The 14,493-nt window shown below is 48.0% G+C and overlaps 1 protein-coding gene across 5 annotated transcripts in view; it reads right to left on the reverse strand.

Moving 5' to 3' along the window:
* The window catches only part of LOC117222139 (uncharacterized), a 152,987-nt gene that overhangs the window by 39,292 nt on the left and 99,202 nt on the right, over positions 1-14,493 (reverse strand). For all 5 annotated transcript variants that reach the window (XR_004490626.2, XM_076520383.1, XM_033473658.2 and 2 more), the window contains one exon: positions 13,841-14,112. Coding sequence is in view for 4 of the 5 variants with exons in the window: in XM_076520383.1 (XP_076376498.1) it covers positions 13,841-13,993 (153 nt within the window). In the remaining variant the exon portion in view is untranslated. The remainder of the gene's footprint in view (positions 1-13,840; positions 14,113-14,493) is intronic.

The following is a 14,493-nucleotide window of genomic DNA, read 5'->3' on the forward strand; positions in this document are numbered from 1 at the left end:
AGCGATCAACGTTGTTTCATTTGCCGCGATTCCCCCCTCCCCCACCTTTCGAACGAGAAAAATGATAAATACCTTATGGAAGATGAAACGGGAATCCAATAAACGCGAATATTATTCGGGCCGCTTGCGCTGAAATGAAATACTCTGCTCTGTTTTCAATATACAACGCCCGGAGCCCCTTTGGAATCCTTTCTCCGGCCGATCGTTAACGATCAAGACGAGCTAACTCGGTCAAACATTCCGCGAATTCAATCGGGTTCTTCGGCTAAAGCCAAAGCATCGCGAGCGCGCGCACGCTTGCTTGCTTTACAGACTACAATACGTAGCACGGAATCTTTTTTTTCAGATTTTCATCGACGGAACGACGAGAAATGCGAGATCGCGTCGGTAGAAACTTATGTGCTTTAGGCAACTTCTTCGATTCACCGCTTACACGAGCGAAATATTTTGTGCGATCCATTTAACGACGGGAAACGATGCGCCATTCTTAGATCAGCTCGTTAAATCCTGGGGATCGCTCAAGGAGATAACAATGAATTCGCAATTTTTAATCAAATTTATCCCGACTCGAATATGGTCCGCGAGTTATTTGAAAGATTAGATCAGGCGTCAGCGACCTTTTTTGGCCGCAGGTTCAGAATCAACGCGATCGTTGAGAAGACGTCTCGGTTCGATGGTAAATTCTATCGAGAAAATGGCTGCAATATGCTTTTAAATTTTAAATATTAAAATTCAATGTTATAATTCTATTGCGAAAACGAAGAGAGAAAAGTAGAAGCAGCTAATCAAATACATCCGTGTAAAGTAAAAGAAAATGCAGAGCCAAAGAGAAATATTAATTATCGATTGTTCAGTTTCGTTTGGTTTACGCTCGTTTCTTTTTATTGGTAAAAAAATTATATATTGGTACGCGATACTAGTATATAAAGGCGTTTATATACATTGTCGTATTCTATTTAAGTTTAATCTATTGTATTTTATTCTATTCTATTTTACTTGAAATTAATTTATTGTACTTTATTCTATTCTATTTTATTCGAGTTTAATTTATTCCATCTTCTCGTTTCATTTGATCTACCTTATTTTATTGTATGATATGCATTGTCCAAGGAGATCTCGTAGGACCTACGTGAAATCACGATGGAAGAAGAAACGTAAACAATATTAAAAACGGCTAATATAAAAAATAAATAATATCAGAAACAAGGACGTTCGTTCCATTCTATAAAAGCAAATACAATTGCGAAATTATCAAATGGGTCACTCGGTGACCCGCGGGTCATCGCAGATTGCCGGGGTTAAACGCTGCTAAGAAGCTCGTTCGATGAAAAAAAGTAGTCGGGTCCCTCGAGTGTGTGTAAAACATTTGCTGCTAAGCAAACCGCGAGGGGTTCGAAGTCGTGGTCCCGAAGACTCTCTCCCAATTAGACGGACGAGCCCGAGAACCCTGCGCCCTTCGGCCAAGTGTTAATTCACAGGCTCGCATGCGCGAGGAAGGGTTAGGTTACCACCCCCGTGTCTCGGGCTTCTCCGTGAATTTCGAGGCGGCTGGCCGGAGACGCGGCCGAGGAAACGAGCGAGACGGCACCTAATGAAAAATATTAAGCCCCGAGATACCAGCGAAACAAATTAATGTTTCGCTCGGCGGGGGTGGCTCGCCTGAACGCGGAACGTTTTCGAGGGAATGGAAGCGCGCGACTCGCCGGCACGCCGTATTATTTCCATTATCTGGGAGCACTTGATTCTCGATTACTATTTTCTTCGTCTTTTTCTCCATTACGTATTTGATTATTATTGCTCGGAATGCCGATTCAGAGTTTAATACTTGCCCGGATACCGAGGTATCGGTGTTCAGAATATCGATGCGTCTCTAATTGAAAGTTCTCCGATTTTTTACGATTATATCTCGCGAACCATCGTTGTATTCCACGTAGACAGCTTTTAAATGGAAAGTATTAGAGGCCCGGCGCGAGGGGTGGAATAATTAGATAAATACAACGCAACGATCGAAGCTCGGCAAATTTTTTGAAAAATTGTTGCAAACATCTAAGAAGTGGTACGAGTCGACGGAAAGTCGGGCGTCGACAAATTTCGGCATATGTATTATAATTTCTATCGACGTTCGAGGAAGGGGACATATTCGATAAATAAATTTGACAAGGCGTATTCGATAAATCTAACATTAATTATCCTTGGAAATAGACCAAGGCGCGGTAATTGTCTACGCCACAGTAACTGGCTCCGCTAGCTTAGGCTGTCGAAATATCGCACTGTGCGACGCTTGCGATGGAAGACAGAGAGGTTCGTAGGGGTGTTGGGTGTCGAAGGGTGTCGGTGTCGGCGGCGGCGGCGGCGTCGACGGCGGCGGCGGCAGGGGGAAAAAAGTACTTACGCCCGTACGAAAATATCGATTATACTTTTTTACGAGTTCACTCGCTCCGGCGGGTGTTAATTTCGCGAAACGGCTTTTCCTTCGCCACGCGTCGCTCGTAAAATCCCATTAACACGTGCGGGAGCACTCGTCCTCCCTTTCTGCACCCCCACCCACGCACACACGCCCTGCCACCCTTGTTCCCTTACCGCCCCTTCTCTCTCTCTCTCTCTCTCTCGTTCTCTCTTGCCCCCTCCCACCCTCGGCTCGCGTGTGTTGTCGGTCATCCAGTCGCGTCGAGGGAAATTTCGAGCGCGCGTTTTCCATCCAGGCTTTTGAGGAATCACCGACACACGGTGATTTCCACCCACGCCCGCCGCCGACGCCGTTTTCACTTTTTCAAGCTCGTGTCACTGGGTTTTCGAACTCGTCGTACCGACTCGGCCCGAGCCGGCCGGAGCCCGAGAGCCCGAGAGCCGGCTCGTTTAATGAAACGCTTTGTTTGCCGGACGGTCCGCGTCGGTAATCGGGCACACGAGCAGACGCTTCCCAACGATAACCGTTCCGCGTTTCGCTATCGGCAGACCCGACACCCTCGCGATACTGAACTCCTTCGATTTTTCACGGTTAAGGGGAGAGGGACGGTTCGACGTTTCGAAAGAATCGACGCTTTTTCTGGTTTAAACAGCTGTCTTTGAAACAACTTATTTCTCGGATGTAGCGACGTTCCGAAACTCTGGTTAATCAACGATTATTTGACACGATTTTTACCAAAAGGGTTGAAGGACATCTGTTCCTACGCTCTCTTTTAATCATTTTTAATAACTGTTGAAAGTATTTTGTTATTATGAAATCTTTCGATCAATTTTAATACAAATTATTTCCTGCGTTCTATGCAATCACTTCTCGGCTTTTTCTGTAGTCGTCACGAAATTAATTTGATAATTTGTGTCATTTGTATACAAAATGTCGGGAAAAATATAGTATTAAACGCATTTTCCTCGAGACTAGGCTTTTAGATACGATGCGATCGGCAACGAATAGCTGCCATTTTCATAATTTTCGCAAAAACGGGAACGCCGTGCACTTTTAAATTTTTTGTTATTTTTTTGTCGCAGCTGATCCTGTTCGGAATTATGCACACCGACAGGCAATTTAAAAAAGAGTTACATAAAACTGTGACGTCTGAAATAAGAGTCTCTCATTTCCTTTTTTAACATCGTTTATCGTACTTCGCACCGTGCTCGAATTAACCACAAAAACTTACGTCGATCGGATACGTATTTTGTTATTATCGTATCCCCGAAGTATTAGCAATTTTTAGGCTCGTCGAACCGTTCGCCTCTTTACGCATTGTTCCGGAACCGTACAACAGTCCTCATTTTTTATCAACCGCGGCACGCGTTGTTTGCTCTCGTTTGCAGGAATTCGTAGGACCGCGGCCTCTCTTCTTTCTCGTCTGGCAGACGTTGTATTTTCAGAAAATGCATATTCAGGTATTCAAATTTCGAGGCGGTCGGATTAAGTCGATTTTGTGAGAAAATGGAGGCTTCGAATACGAGGCAAGTAAGGCTATTCTGCGGCGTGAATCGCATTCTTAAATTAGGGTGTCTCCCGTCGATGGTACACGAGAAGGATGGCAAAACTCGCGAACACGTTCGGTGGATAATTAGATAATTAGATAATTGTGCAAAATTAAAATTGTCTACAACGATCGTCGAACACAGAAGCGATGCACAATATTTCTTCTTTTTTAAATAATTATAGTAAAACTTCTAATTAATACATCAACATTCTCTGTTTTTTTTAATCTTTCCACCTTCTCTTGAATTACATCTACTCGTTTCTACCATAAATGCATAAAATCCGCGATCCACTTGGAACAGAAATTCTTTCCTCGGTCGTCCACAATCGCTGGGACGTTTACCTTAAACACCCCGACAATAAGGAACGTTCGCCTAACAATAATTTCCGAGCAACGTCGGGAAAGCACTGAAGCAAAACACCGTAGAATAACTAGCCGGAGCAGGTGTACCATGCGCATAAAAATCAGAGGACGCGCATAACTTCGGCAGACAAGCAGAACTTTCCCAAGTCACAAAGCAACTTTTTCAAAGCCGACTGGCGGATTTCGGAAGCGGAGAGCGGAGTCGGTGCCGGTGCCGGTGCCGGTGCCGGTGCGTGCGAAGGCGTGCTATTATTTATACAGTTAGGAAACGGCGCGTCGTGTTTTTTAGAACACAGGATGTCCGGGTTTAACGACCCTAGCACCTGGCAACCCTTCTGCCGCGGCATATAATTACCCGCGGGGCACACACGCCACTGTAACGCGCATCTCCTGCTGCCGGCGCGGTGCGGCGCGGCGCGGCGCGGAACCTGAGAACGTGGATATCGTCCTCGTCACGGTCGCGGACCCCGAGGAATCCCACTATCGTTTTCTTCGCGTTTCCGCGAGCCTCCTGATCGATCGCCTGACCCCGAACGTTGGTTCACAGATCGCGAAAATACCGCGCCACCGTTTCCGCAATATTTTCTACGGATCTTCCCAGCCTTCGTTAATTCGCCACCCGGACCCAATCTGCTGTCAACTTGGGACCGGTTCAAGTGGTCAGAACTTTCCGAATAGTGCAATTTTTGTTTACAGGCTGTAGGAAAGTTGGGGAGAATTTACTGTATTTTCGATTTTATAGATGCTGCATAGATACTCTATTTTCAATTTTATTTGTTAAATTCTACAGACGTGGTTTATAACAATGTCCTTACTCGCAGCAGACGTTTATAAAATGATATAAAAATCTAGAAAGCTCTTTTCGCGAATACTATAAAAATGAAAAGAAATCCACTTTCTACGCAAGCTTTCTACGAATGCTGTAACTCTGGGAAAAAAATCCAGTCTGGACGGTTCAGTTCATAATAATATCTTTACTCTAAACGTTCGTTAAATGATATAAAAATGTGGTCAATTTTTGGAAATAGTTTACAAACAATACTTTCACTCGTAAGAAACGTTTATTGAACGGCATAAAATTCGGGAAAACTGTAGCAAATATAATTATCGAGCGACGATTATCAAGAGCGGGCCGCGATTGCGTCGATAGAGATCGCGTAACTACCGGAATCGGAGGAAATGTAAACGCGATGGAATGAAAGAGTTGCCGAGAATCGGCATAAAGTGGTGTAATCCGAAAAACGTGTGTGTAGAGCCGGGGTTCGAGCCGAGTGAACCGATGCGCGTCGCGTCGGGTCGTGTGTCGAGTCGAGTCGCGTCCACGGGACGCCGTAAAAATTGATCGGCCGGCGAGCGCACGTTCGGCCGTCGAATGAAAAATGAATTTAGCCTAGAAAGCGAGTTATCTAGCTCGCTGGGCGTGCATAGAGTTGGACTATAGTTGAAAACTGCTTTCGAAAAATTGGGTCGCGGCGCGGTTAACGCGGCGCGGGCCGCCCTTGAGCGTATCCGTTGCTCGTTTCCAGCATGAAAGTTTCACGACGAAAGAAAACGCGAACGAAGTTAGCCGCGCGCGGCGTGCTCCGTTTTATGGGAACGGCCGCTTTTCCCTCCTCGACGTCGATAGGGTCTCTGATACACCGAGAGTGGCACATCGGGCTTCCGCGGGCCGGGCTTCTATGAGCGCGGAGTCAAACACAGAGAGCAGAGAGAGAGAGAGAGGAAGAGAGAGAGAGGAAGAGAGAGACAGAGAAGTTGTCCTCGTCGTCGTCGTCGTCGTCCTCGTCGTCCGTCGTCGTCGTCGTCGTCGTCGTCGTCGTCGTCGTTATCGTCTTTATTCCGGGAAAGTCGGGATTAATGGAACGTTGCTGAACGAGTCGCGCGCGCGGTTCTACGAATAAATCGCGGCTTCGAGCGTCTCTCACTATTTCCCGCTCAGGAATGCTCTATTTATACAGTAATGTCGCTCGCGACCGGAGAGCAGCAATTGAGACGCGAGTATTCAATGAGCCCGTGAGCGCCGGCACATTCGAGCCATCGATAAATCTTCGGCAGCTTCGTTAAATCTGCTTTAAACTGTTAACTTGAAATCAATAGCGCCTGCACACCGAGCACACCGTCCCGGCGGCTCGTCGACGAGCCAGCTTCCGTTAACTTCAGTTGCTAAACTACCCGGCTCTTTAGAGAACACTCGAGATCATAATTTATTTAATCGAGTGCTCCTTAAGCTGCCAGCTGGCTAAATCCAAACTATCCGCCGGAGTGGATTTATTTATTTATTTATTTACTTGGCGCGAACGGGCCGGACGCGATTCAATTTTGACAACGTCGAAGCGAAAGCATCAACGATTGCAATTTCTATGGGAAATACGATAAACGAGATATCATCGTTGAACGACGAAGATGATGATCCGACGAGTACACCCTCGAGTGCGTTAGATTCTATATTTCAAGAGACAATCGACGTAAGATAAAAATAACTTTTCCATATTCGGGTAATTTTTCTCCAATTTGCGCTCGGATTGCGCACTCGATGGACGATCGCGGCTCTTTTTTATGGTTACCAATTGCCAAGAACTATAAAAAGGAGCCGCGAGGCTCGAATAATAATCGTATCTCCTCTTTCCAAATTGACCATTTTTGTGCGCAATCCGAGCGCGAATTAAAGAGAAATTCCACGTAAATATTATTTCAGTTTTTACACCAACGCGAATTAGAATCGCATACGCGCGCGGCTTATGAAATACCCGGATGCTCGGGCAACTTTTGTCTACCCGGGTGTCTCATAAGAAAGATGCATCGTTGCACGACGATGCGATCGTCGCGATTAACACGGTCGAGTTAATTCGCATCGGATCACGCCGAATCCCCGATCGACTTCGAGATCGGCGGTATTCCTGTCGGAGCGTTTTACGTAAATGTTTATCGAGTTGGGCGGCGTGCGCGGAGAACGATTTCCAGGAGACGTCGGTTCCAGAAATTCCCTTTCTTATCACGCTTCGGGGATAGAGGACAGATGGGCTGCCACCGAGATCGGATTGAAAGAAAAGGCGGGCAAGAAATACGTCGCCGGACGACGAGTGTTTCTATTTTCCTGGGAGCCGGAGACGTCGACGGATGGTTTCTTCTTATTTTCCAGGCGAAGTTGGAAGCCGCCGGGGTCCCCGGGCTTTTCTTGCTGCCGGATCGTTTCGCCGGTGAGTTCGACGCCGGGACGAAAGCCGGCCGCGCGGCGGTTTTCGTAGCCGGGTGCCGCGCGCGCGGTCTCGAATTTCGTTCGCCGCGGCGATAGACGAGCAGAGAAACGGATCGAACAGAAAATAGGCTAGAAAAAATAGTTGGCCGCCGCGGGAAACCCCGAAAGCGCAGCGCTGCCGGAACGGTAATCGATATTTCAGCCGACGGGAACGGCGATCCGGCGAAAAGCGAAGAACGAGGAGCCGAGCGGAGCCGTGCCGAAACGCAACAGCATCATAAAACAAACCGCAACACGGCTGCGGGACCACTGACGTTGCATTCTGATCGCGCGCGACCGACTCCCGCGCTCGTTTATATTTCAATCCGGCCCCGAACGTTCCCACCTACACGGTTCCACGGTAGCTCTCGCACACGTGTCCCGCGATAAAGAGAGAATCGTAAAAACGGTCCGTGCTCGGCAAGCCGTTCCGCGGTCTTATCGCGATCCTAAAACCTCCTCGCCTTTCAGCTGCCGAGGCGAACTATCCCCGGGGGCGCGCACCCCTAATTCCATGCCCTAAACAACCGGCTTTCACCGACGCGCCGGCTTCCATCGATGCACCGACGCACCGGCGGATCGGTCGGAGAGAAACCGATTCCGATTCCCCCCTCCTCCCCCTCTTTTTTCGTGGACTGATCGCATCTACGATCGCAGGGGCACACCTGGATACAGGTGGCCGAGGACCGGGACGCAGCTGTCTCTCTAATTTCACAACAGTGGGAACGGGACTTTACTTTCCGAGATCATCGCACGGTTCTCTGGATCGATGACTTCGCGATTTCCGTCGGAGCTTCTCGAAAGTAACCGCCTCGAACCGTTCTGCACCCGAGTCCGTTTTTACAACGCATCGCACGGTTTTCATTTAATAAGGTCTAGACAAATAAATGCAACTTCCTCCTTTCGCGGTTTCGTTCGATTTAGCGCGGCTAAAAAAGTTGTTTCATATTTTAAGGACTTTTGGCTTTATGCAAAGATTACTAGACCCTTGTCGCGCTTGAACGTGTCACACTCGTGGCGGAGATTTCTAGAAATATCCTGTCGAGTACGAATCTCATTCCGTTCTTTTTTTTTTAAACCGGAATTAATCGATCAACACTCGCTATTTTACGTTTCGCCTATCCATTTTTGCCGCGAGCGCATCAAATCCGTAAACTTGTAACAGTCACGAGACTTTTTCCTTATAACAGTTAGCAGTATTTTTTCTTAGACTTTTTCCTTGCGACGGTTAAGTCACGTTTTCCTTGTAAAAGTTATAACACGTTTTCCTTATAAAAGTTGCAACAAATTTTCCTTACAACAGTTACGGGACTTCTTCGGTTCTCGATAACTGTTTCAAGAACCGTCGCCGTAACGTTTTCAACCCTCGAAAGACCGACGCTGTCTTCGAAGGAAAAATTGCGGAGGAAGCGGCCGCGGCCGAAGAAAATTTCTTCGAAGAACCGAAAGCCGCGAGAAGTCGAGCAAAGTCGTTCTCGCTCGCCGGCGAGCCAGATTAGATTGATAACACTATCGCTGATAAGAATTCCGACTATTTGCGATAGATTTCGCTCGCTAATTCGATCGGGAAGGTATCTTTAGTAGCCGGCTTTGCCTTTTGGAGACAAACGCGATACGCTGTCTGTAAAAAGTCTGATAAAAGGATAGACGACGAGATATCGACTACGCGTCTTTCCAAAAAGATCGTTCGATCTCGTAACAATAACAATAATCGATCGACGGTTAACCGTTCGTCACAGAGAACAATGATGCAGCAGTCGCGCGAGGACGGACGAGACGCGAGAACTTTTTAATTGCCAATAATTATCGCTGAAATTGAAGTAACTCGAACGATAATTATGCTTCCGAGCTGAAATTTTTACGCCGCGTTTCGCGGACAAGATGTCGAAGGGAATCGTGTTTTGGGGGATTTCGATCGGCGCGTTTTCAGAATTTAACCCGTTCGCTGCTACGCTGTTAGCGCGCGATAGAGGGAAAAAGCAAGCTACGGAAAGCGTACTCCGTCGATCGTGTTCAACAGCCCTCGGTCAGGGTTCCGCGCGACAGCGAGAGGCTCGGGAGAGTTCAGAGGTTAAAGATTTAACGAAGCTGCAGTGTGAACCGTGGACGATCAATTTCGGGCGACGGCGTCGGTGAAAAAAATAGATGTTTCGTTGCAGCGCGGAGGCGGCGCGACCGAGAGGGTTGAAAATGGGCCTCGTAGCCGGTGTCAACGCTCGCGGGAGTTGCCGGTCGGGTAGACGCGGGGGTGAAGAAGCAATCGGGCGGCTCGCGGTTGTATCTGTCGCGATTAGTCGGTCGCGTTTCCACGTCTTTTGTCTTCCGGCGCGACGACTCTCGGGTGGTCCGCGCGCCGCGGAATATCACCCTGCCTCGCGTAGTCGCCGCGACGACGGGGCGCGACGGGGTGCGGCGGGGTGCGGCGCGGAACGGTGCGAAGCGGCCGCCGCGGCCTCCGCGATCCCGTGGAGGCCGAAAGGAAGAACCGTTGGAAAAAGGCCGTGCGCGTCGGCGTCGCCGGGTGGCGGCATTCTAAATTTAGGAGGAAGTATTGATTTTACAATTTGGACCCCTCCCAAAGTAAAAAATAAACCAAGCCAAACGTACTCTACTTTGATAGAGTGCCTCTCCTCTGCGCGGCTCGTTTCGACGCACGGCCGAGACGAAGATACAAAAAGGGAAACATGGAGGGGGTGGTTGGTGGCTGCCGGCTGCCGGCTGCCTCTGCCACGGGAACGGCGGAGCGGGCTGCGCCGGGGGTAAGGGGGGTGGCCGACGGCGAAGCGAAGGGGTGGCTGCTGGCTGGCTGAAGGGTGAAACAGAGAGTGGGAGGGAAGAAAAGAAGAAGATAGCGATTGCCAGGGAAAGTGAGGGGGTGGCGGAGAGAAAGAGAGAGCGAGACGGAGACGGGGAGAGAAAAAAAAAGAGAGAAAGAGAGAGAGAGAGAACGAACGGCGTTGCCGTGGCGCGCGGCGGCCGAAGGTAGAGGGAAAGGAGCGAGGAAAGAAAGAAAGAAAGGGTGGAGGAGAACAGAGGAGCCGAGAGTGGGGGTTGGTTGAAAGAGGGTCGGCCGGGCGAAGGAGAACGCCGGGGTGGAGGGAGAGTGGCGAAATACCGTAGTTCCAGCCTGCTAAGAAACAAAGAACAGAAAATTGATCGTTTGTTAAGTTTTATGTTCCCCGGGGCCAGGCGAGGGTGGTCTACACCCTCTTGCGCGCCTCCCACCCCCTCTCTCTCTCTCTCTCTCTCTCTCTCTCTCATCTGTTTCCATCTCGCTCCGACGACTCGTTTCTCCGCCGTGACTCGTTCCATCGCTCTCGCTCTCTTCTCGGTCTCTTTTCTCTGGTCGGCGATGTGCAATAAGACGAATAGAGGAAATTCTCCACCCGCCGGGCGAAAGAGGGCGGCGGGTACGCCGGATGAAGGTGGGTACGCAGAAAAACGCGCAGAGGGAAAAAGGAGGGCGGTGGTGGGCGAGGACTGGGCACGGAGCGATAGAGAGACACGTGTACGAGGAGAAAGGGGGACGACGGGGGTCGGTCGGGGATGGCCGAGCGGGCATCGTGAAAGTCAATGGAAGCTGGACGAGATTGCCTTCGTCGTCTGTTGTCGTCTGCTCTCGCCCGGCTTTTTCTGATGGGGATGAAGTTTAATTACGAGGAAACACGTTTATTGGACCGCGATGCTTTTTTCCCGGCCTCGCGGAAATTTTGTCGAAATTCGTGCTCGCGGCTCTCGTCCTCTGTCTCCTTCTCTAACTCGTCCTCATCCTCGTTCTCCGACTAGTTCTCATCCCCTATTTCGTCCTCGTTCTCTGTCTGGTTCTCACCCTTTAGCTCGTTCTAATCCTCCGTCGCGTCTTCGTCCCCTATCTCGTCGGAGTCCTCGTCCCCGTCGACGGGGATCGAAAATAAATTGATCCGCGTCGCGAGACGCCGGCTCTCCGGCGAACTATTTTCAAATTTTCGAGCGCGGTCAAGGGGTCTCTCCAAGAACCGGCGACGGGTGAAATTAGTGTATTGAAGGGGGGTGCGAGAGCGCGCGAGCAATTACGATGGAGAGAACGCGGCGCGGCGCGGCGCGGCGCGGAGCGTGTGTCCATGTCCGCGGAAAGTGAAAATGGAGTAGCACGCGTCTCGTTGATAATACAATGCACCTGTAACGCGTTAAACGACGCGGAGTTGAACGACCGGCGCTCTGAAAAAATTTTAAACCGTGAAAGAGAGCCAACACCGACGCGGACGCGAAACGCTAACGCCAACGGCGCGCCGTGAAAACGCCGGCGAAAGGGATTTTAAAGCGAATAGGAAACTATCGAGCCGGCCGAAGGGCGCGTTTAAGGGTCAACTGCCGCGGCAGGGACGAGCGCGTCGCTTCGCGAAGTTTGACTAACGACTGGAAATATGAGCGACGCGAGTCCGATCGAACCCCGGTCGTTTTAGTCGCAACTCTTTTCTTTGGACGAAGCGCACAGTTACATTTGTTCGTCGTGTTCGCGTCGTAATTACATTTTGGTCGGTATTTGCGATTCGCAATCGGTCAACGGTCGTTCGGCTCATTAACAATTATTTCCGCCGGTGATTTTCCTTAGGAATCTTTGTATTCTTATCGCACGATTTTACAATTTTTCCCACTTTACCGATCCTACGATATAATATTTTCTGCAAAAAGATGAGTCAAGAAATTACGTAACGACGCTTTGAAAAGAACGACGGTTCAACATTTTTATCTTCGGTCTTTTTTGACATGCAAATTTGCTCGATGTATCGTTGAGGCTTTCCTGATTAAAGTGGGACCGAGCGTGACATATTTTTAACTGCAATTTATTTACGGACACGTATCGAACAGCTTGTACATTATAACCGGTCAGCGGATTTTTCTGCAAAATAAAAGATGTCCGCGCCCGTTGCGAGAAATTGAAGTTAAATAACAAATTCATCCTCCAGGGTAGATCAAAGATAATTATATCGGTATTTGAAAGTTCTTTCGAACCTTCTACCATCCGAAGTTTCAGCTGTTTTTAATTTCAACTTTTAAGCTACGGCTAACTTTTAGCCAGCTTAATTTTTAACTATGTCGCAAATGCATAAAATCGTAATCGTTAGTCATTTTTCCGACTACAATTGCTCGCCGCAGCCCGGGGAAACTTCGCGGGAACGGGAAGCGACGCGACGATATCACCCGCTGGAATCCTATATACTATTTCAAGTAATTAATCGGCCGTAAAAAATCGTCCCTTTACGGGCGACAAGAAAACTACACCGTGTCCCGACGACAACGGCCGATTTTTAATTCTTTTTTCGCATTCGACCGAACGATCAATCACTTCTGCGCCGAACTAGATTTTTCGCCGGATTTCTACAGAGAACGGAGGCCATATTGAAAATTCCAGACACTGATTGATTGCGCGTGTTTTACTTCGTTTACCATCTCGCTCGGAAGATTATCCTTTTCGGTGACGGCCTACGCGGGCTCGGAATCGACGGACAAAAGGACGACGAACCGTTCGAAAGAGTAAAAGTCGCGGCGATTTTTCGCTGACCAGTGTGTTAGACAGACTCGTTGCCGACGTATAAGGGTGATCTTAACCCTTAATTATCGATGGAGACACATCGAACCCCTTCGACGTGGCTTTAAGAAATTATCAAGATTTTCTAAAACCCGATTATTAGAAAATTTCAAAAGGAATATAAGTTAATAAATAATACTGTTGCCGTGATAATACAAATGCTGTTATTTTTTAATTCCTCAATATTTAGGCTTGAGAAATAACAATATACTAATTATTTAGTATACTACATACTTATTTATTAACTTATATTCCTTTTGAAATTTTCTAATAATCGGGTTTAAAAAAATCTTTACAATTTCTTAAAGCCACGTCGAAGAGGTTCGGTGTGTCTCCATCAATTATTAAGGGTTAAGGATACTAAATAATTAGTATATTGTTATTTCTCAAGCCTAAATATTGAGGAATTAAAAAATAACGACATTTGTAACGACCGTTTCCTTTTTTTAATGAAATAACAGTATTTGCTGAAAACAATCGAGCTTCGCCTAAAAGATTGTCGCATTCCCTTGTATAATATTAACAATTAATTTAATAATTAATGCAAGGTATTCGATAACAAGCAACACAACAATTTGGGAAGATCCGACATCGTTCTGCGAGGATATTCGGCTTTTATATTCTTATCGCGGCGCGCGACGATACCGCGGATGAATTCCGACGAGCCGCGCGCGCGGATCCGAAATGTGAATGAAGCCGGCAGAAGTCTCTGCTTACCTTGTGCGCTCTGAGAGTCTTGCCCTCGCAGGCAAGGGTGACGTCGCAGAACACCTGCCGCTCGAGCAGCTGTGAGAACATGGTCTGTAGGTTGCTGTGATGGTACTTCCATCGTAGACAATACTGTTGGGGGAACATGTTGGACGATGACATCACGGGAGGTGTCGCTACTGAATTGCCTCGTTGCTGAAGTATGCGCGAACCTGGCACACGGTCGCTAGCTGAACACGTTGCCGTGCTTCACCTTAATCCCGTCTTCGAACCCTGTCACCCTGCAACATTTCGTTCACGATCACCGAAACGAAATCGTACGTTCCTCGAGGATTCCGAATTTTTAACCTGTTATACGACCGATCGATGGGTTCTCTCCCCTAAAAAGAAAAAAACATTCTCCCAAAAGCCTCGATGTCTCCACTGATGGGGTGCTTACAGGGTTGAACGCGATTCCTCCGGTTATATTCGACAGAAAATTATGAAAAAAATCACGAGCTTTCCATCGGCTTGGACACGCGTTCGAGAATTTTTTCAGATTTTTCGACCGCAGATCCGATCTTTAAATTACCGATTTTATATCGATATTGTAGAGCGATCGCCGTTTTTACAATTTTTGCCTTTTGCTGCGTATAGTTTTTAACGTACAATTAACGTATAAT

Source organism: Megalopta genalis, chromosome 3, assembly GCF_051020955.1.
Source record: "Megalopta genalis isolate 19385.01 chromosome 3, iyMegGena1_principal, whole genome shotgun sequence".
Taxonomy (NCBI): Eukaryota; Metazoa; Arthropoda; class Insecta; order Hymenoptera; family Halictidae; genus Megalopta; species Megalopta genalis.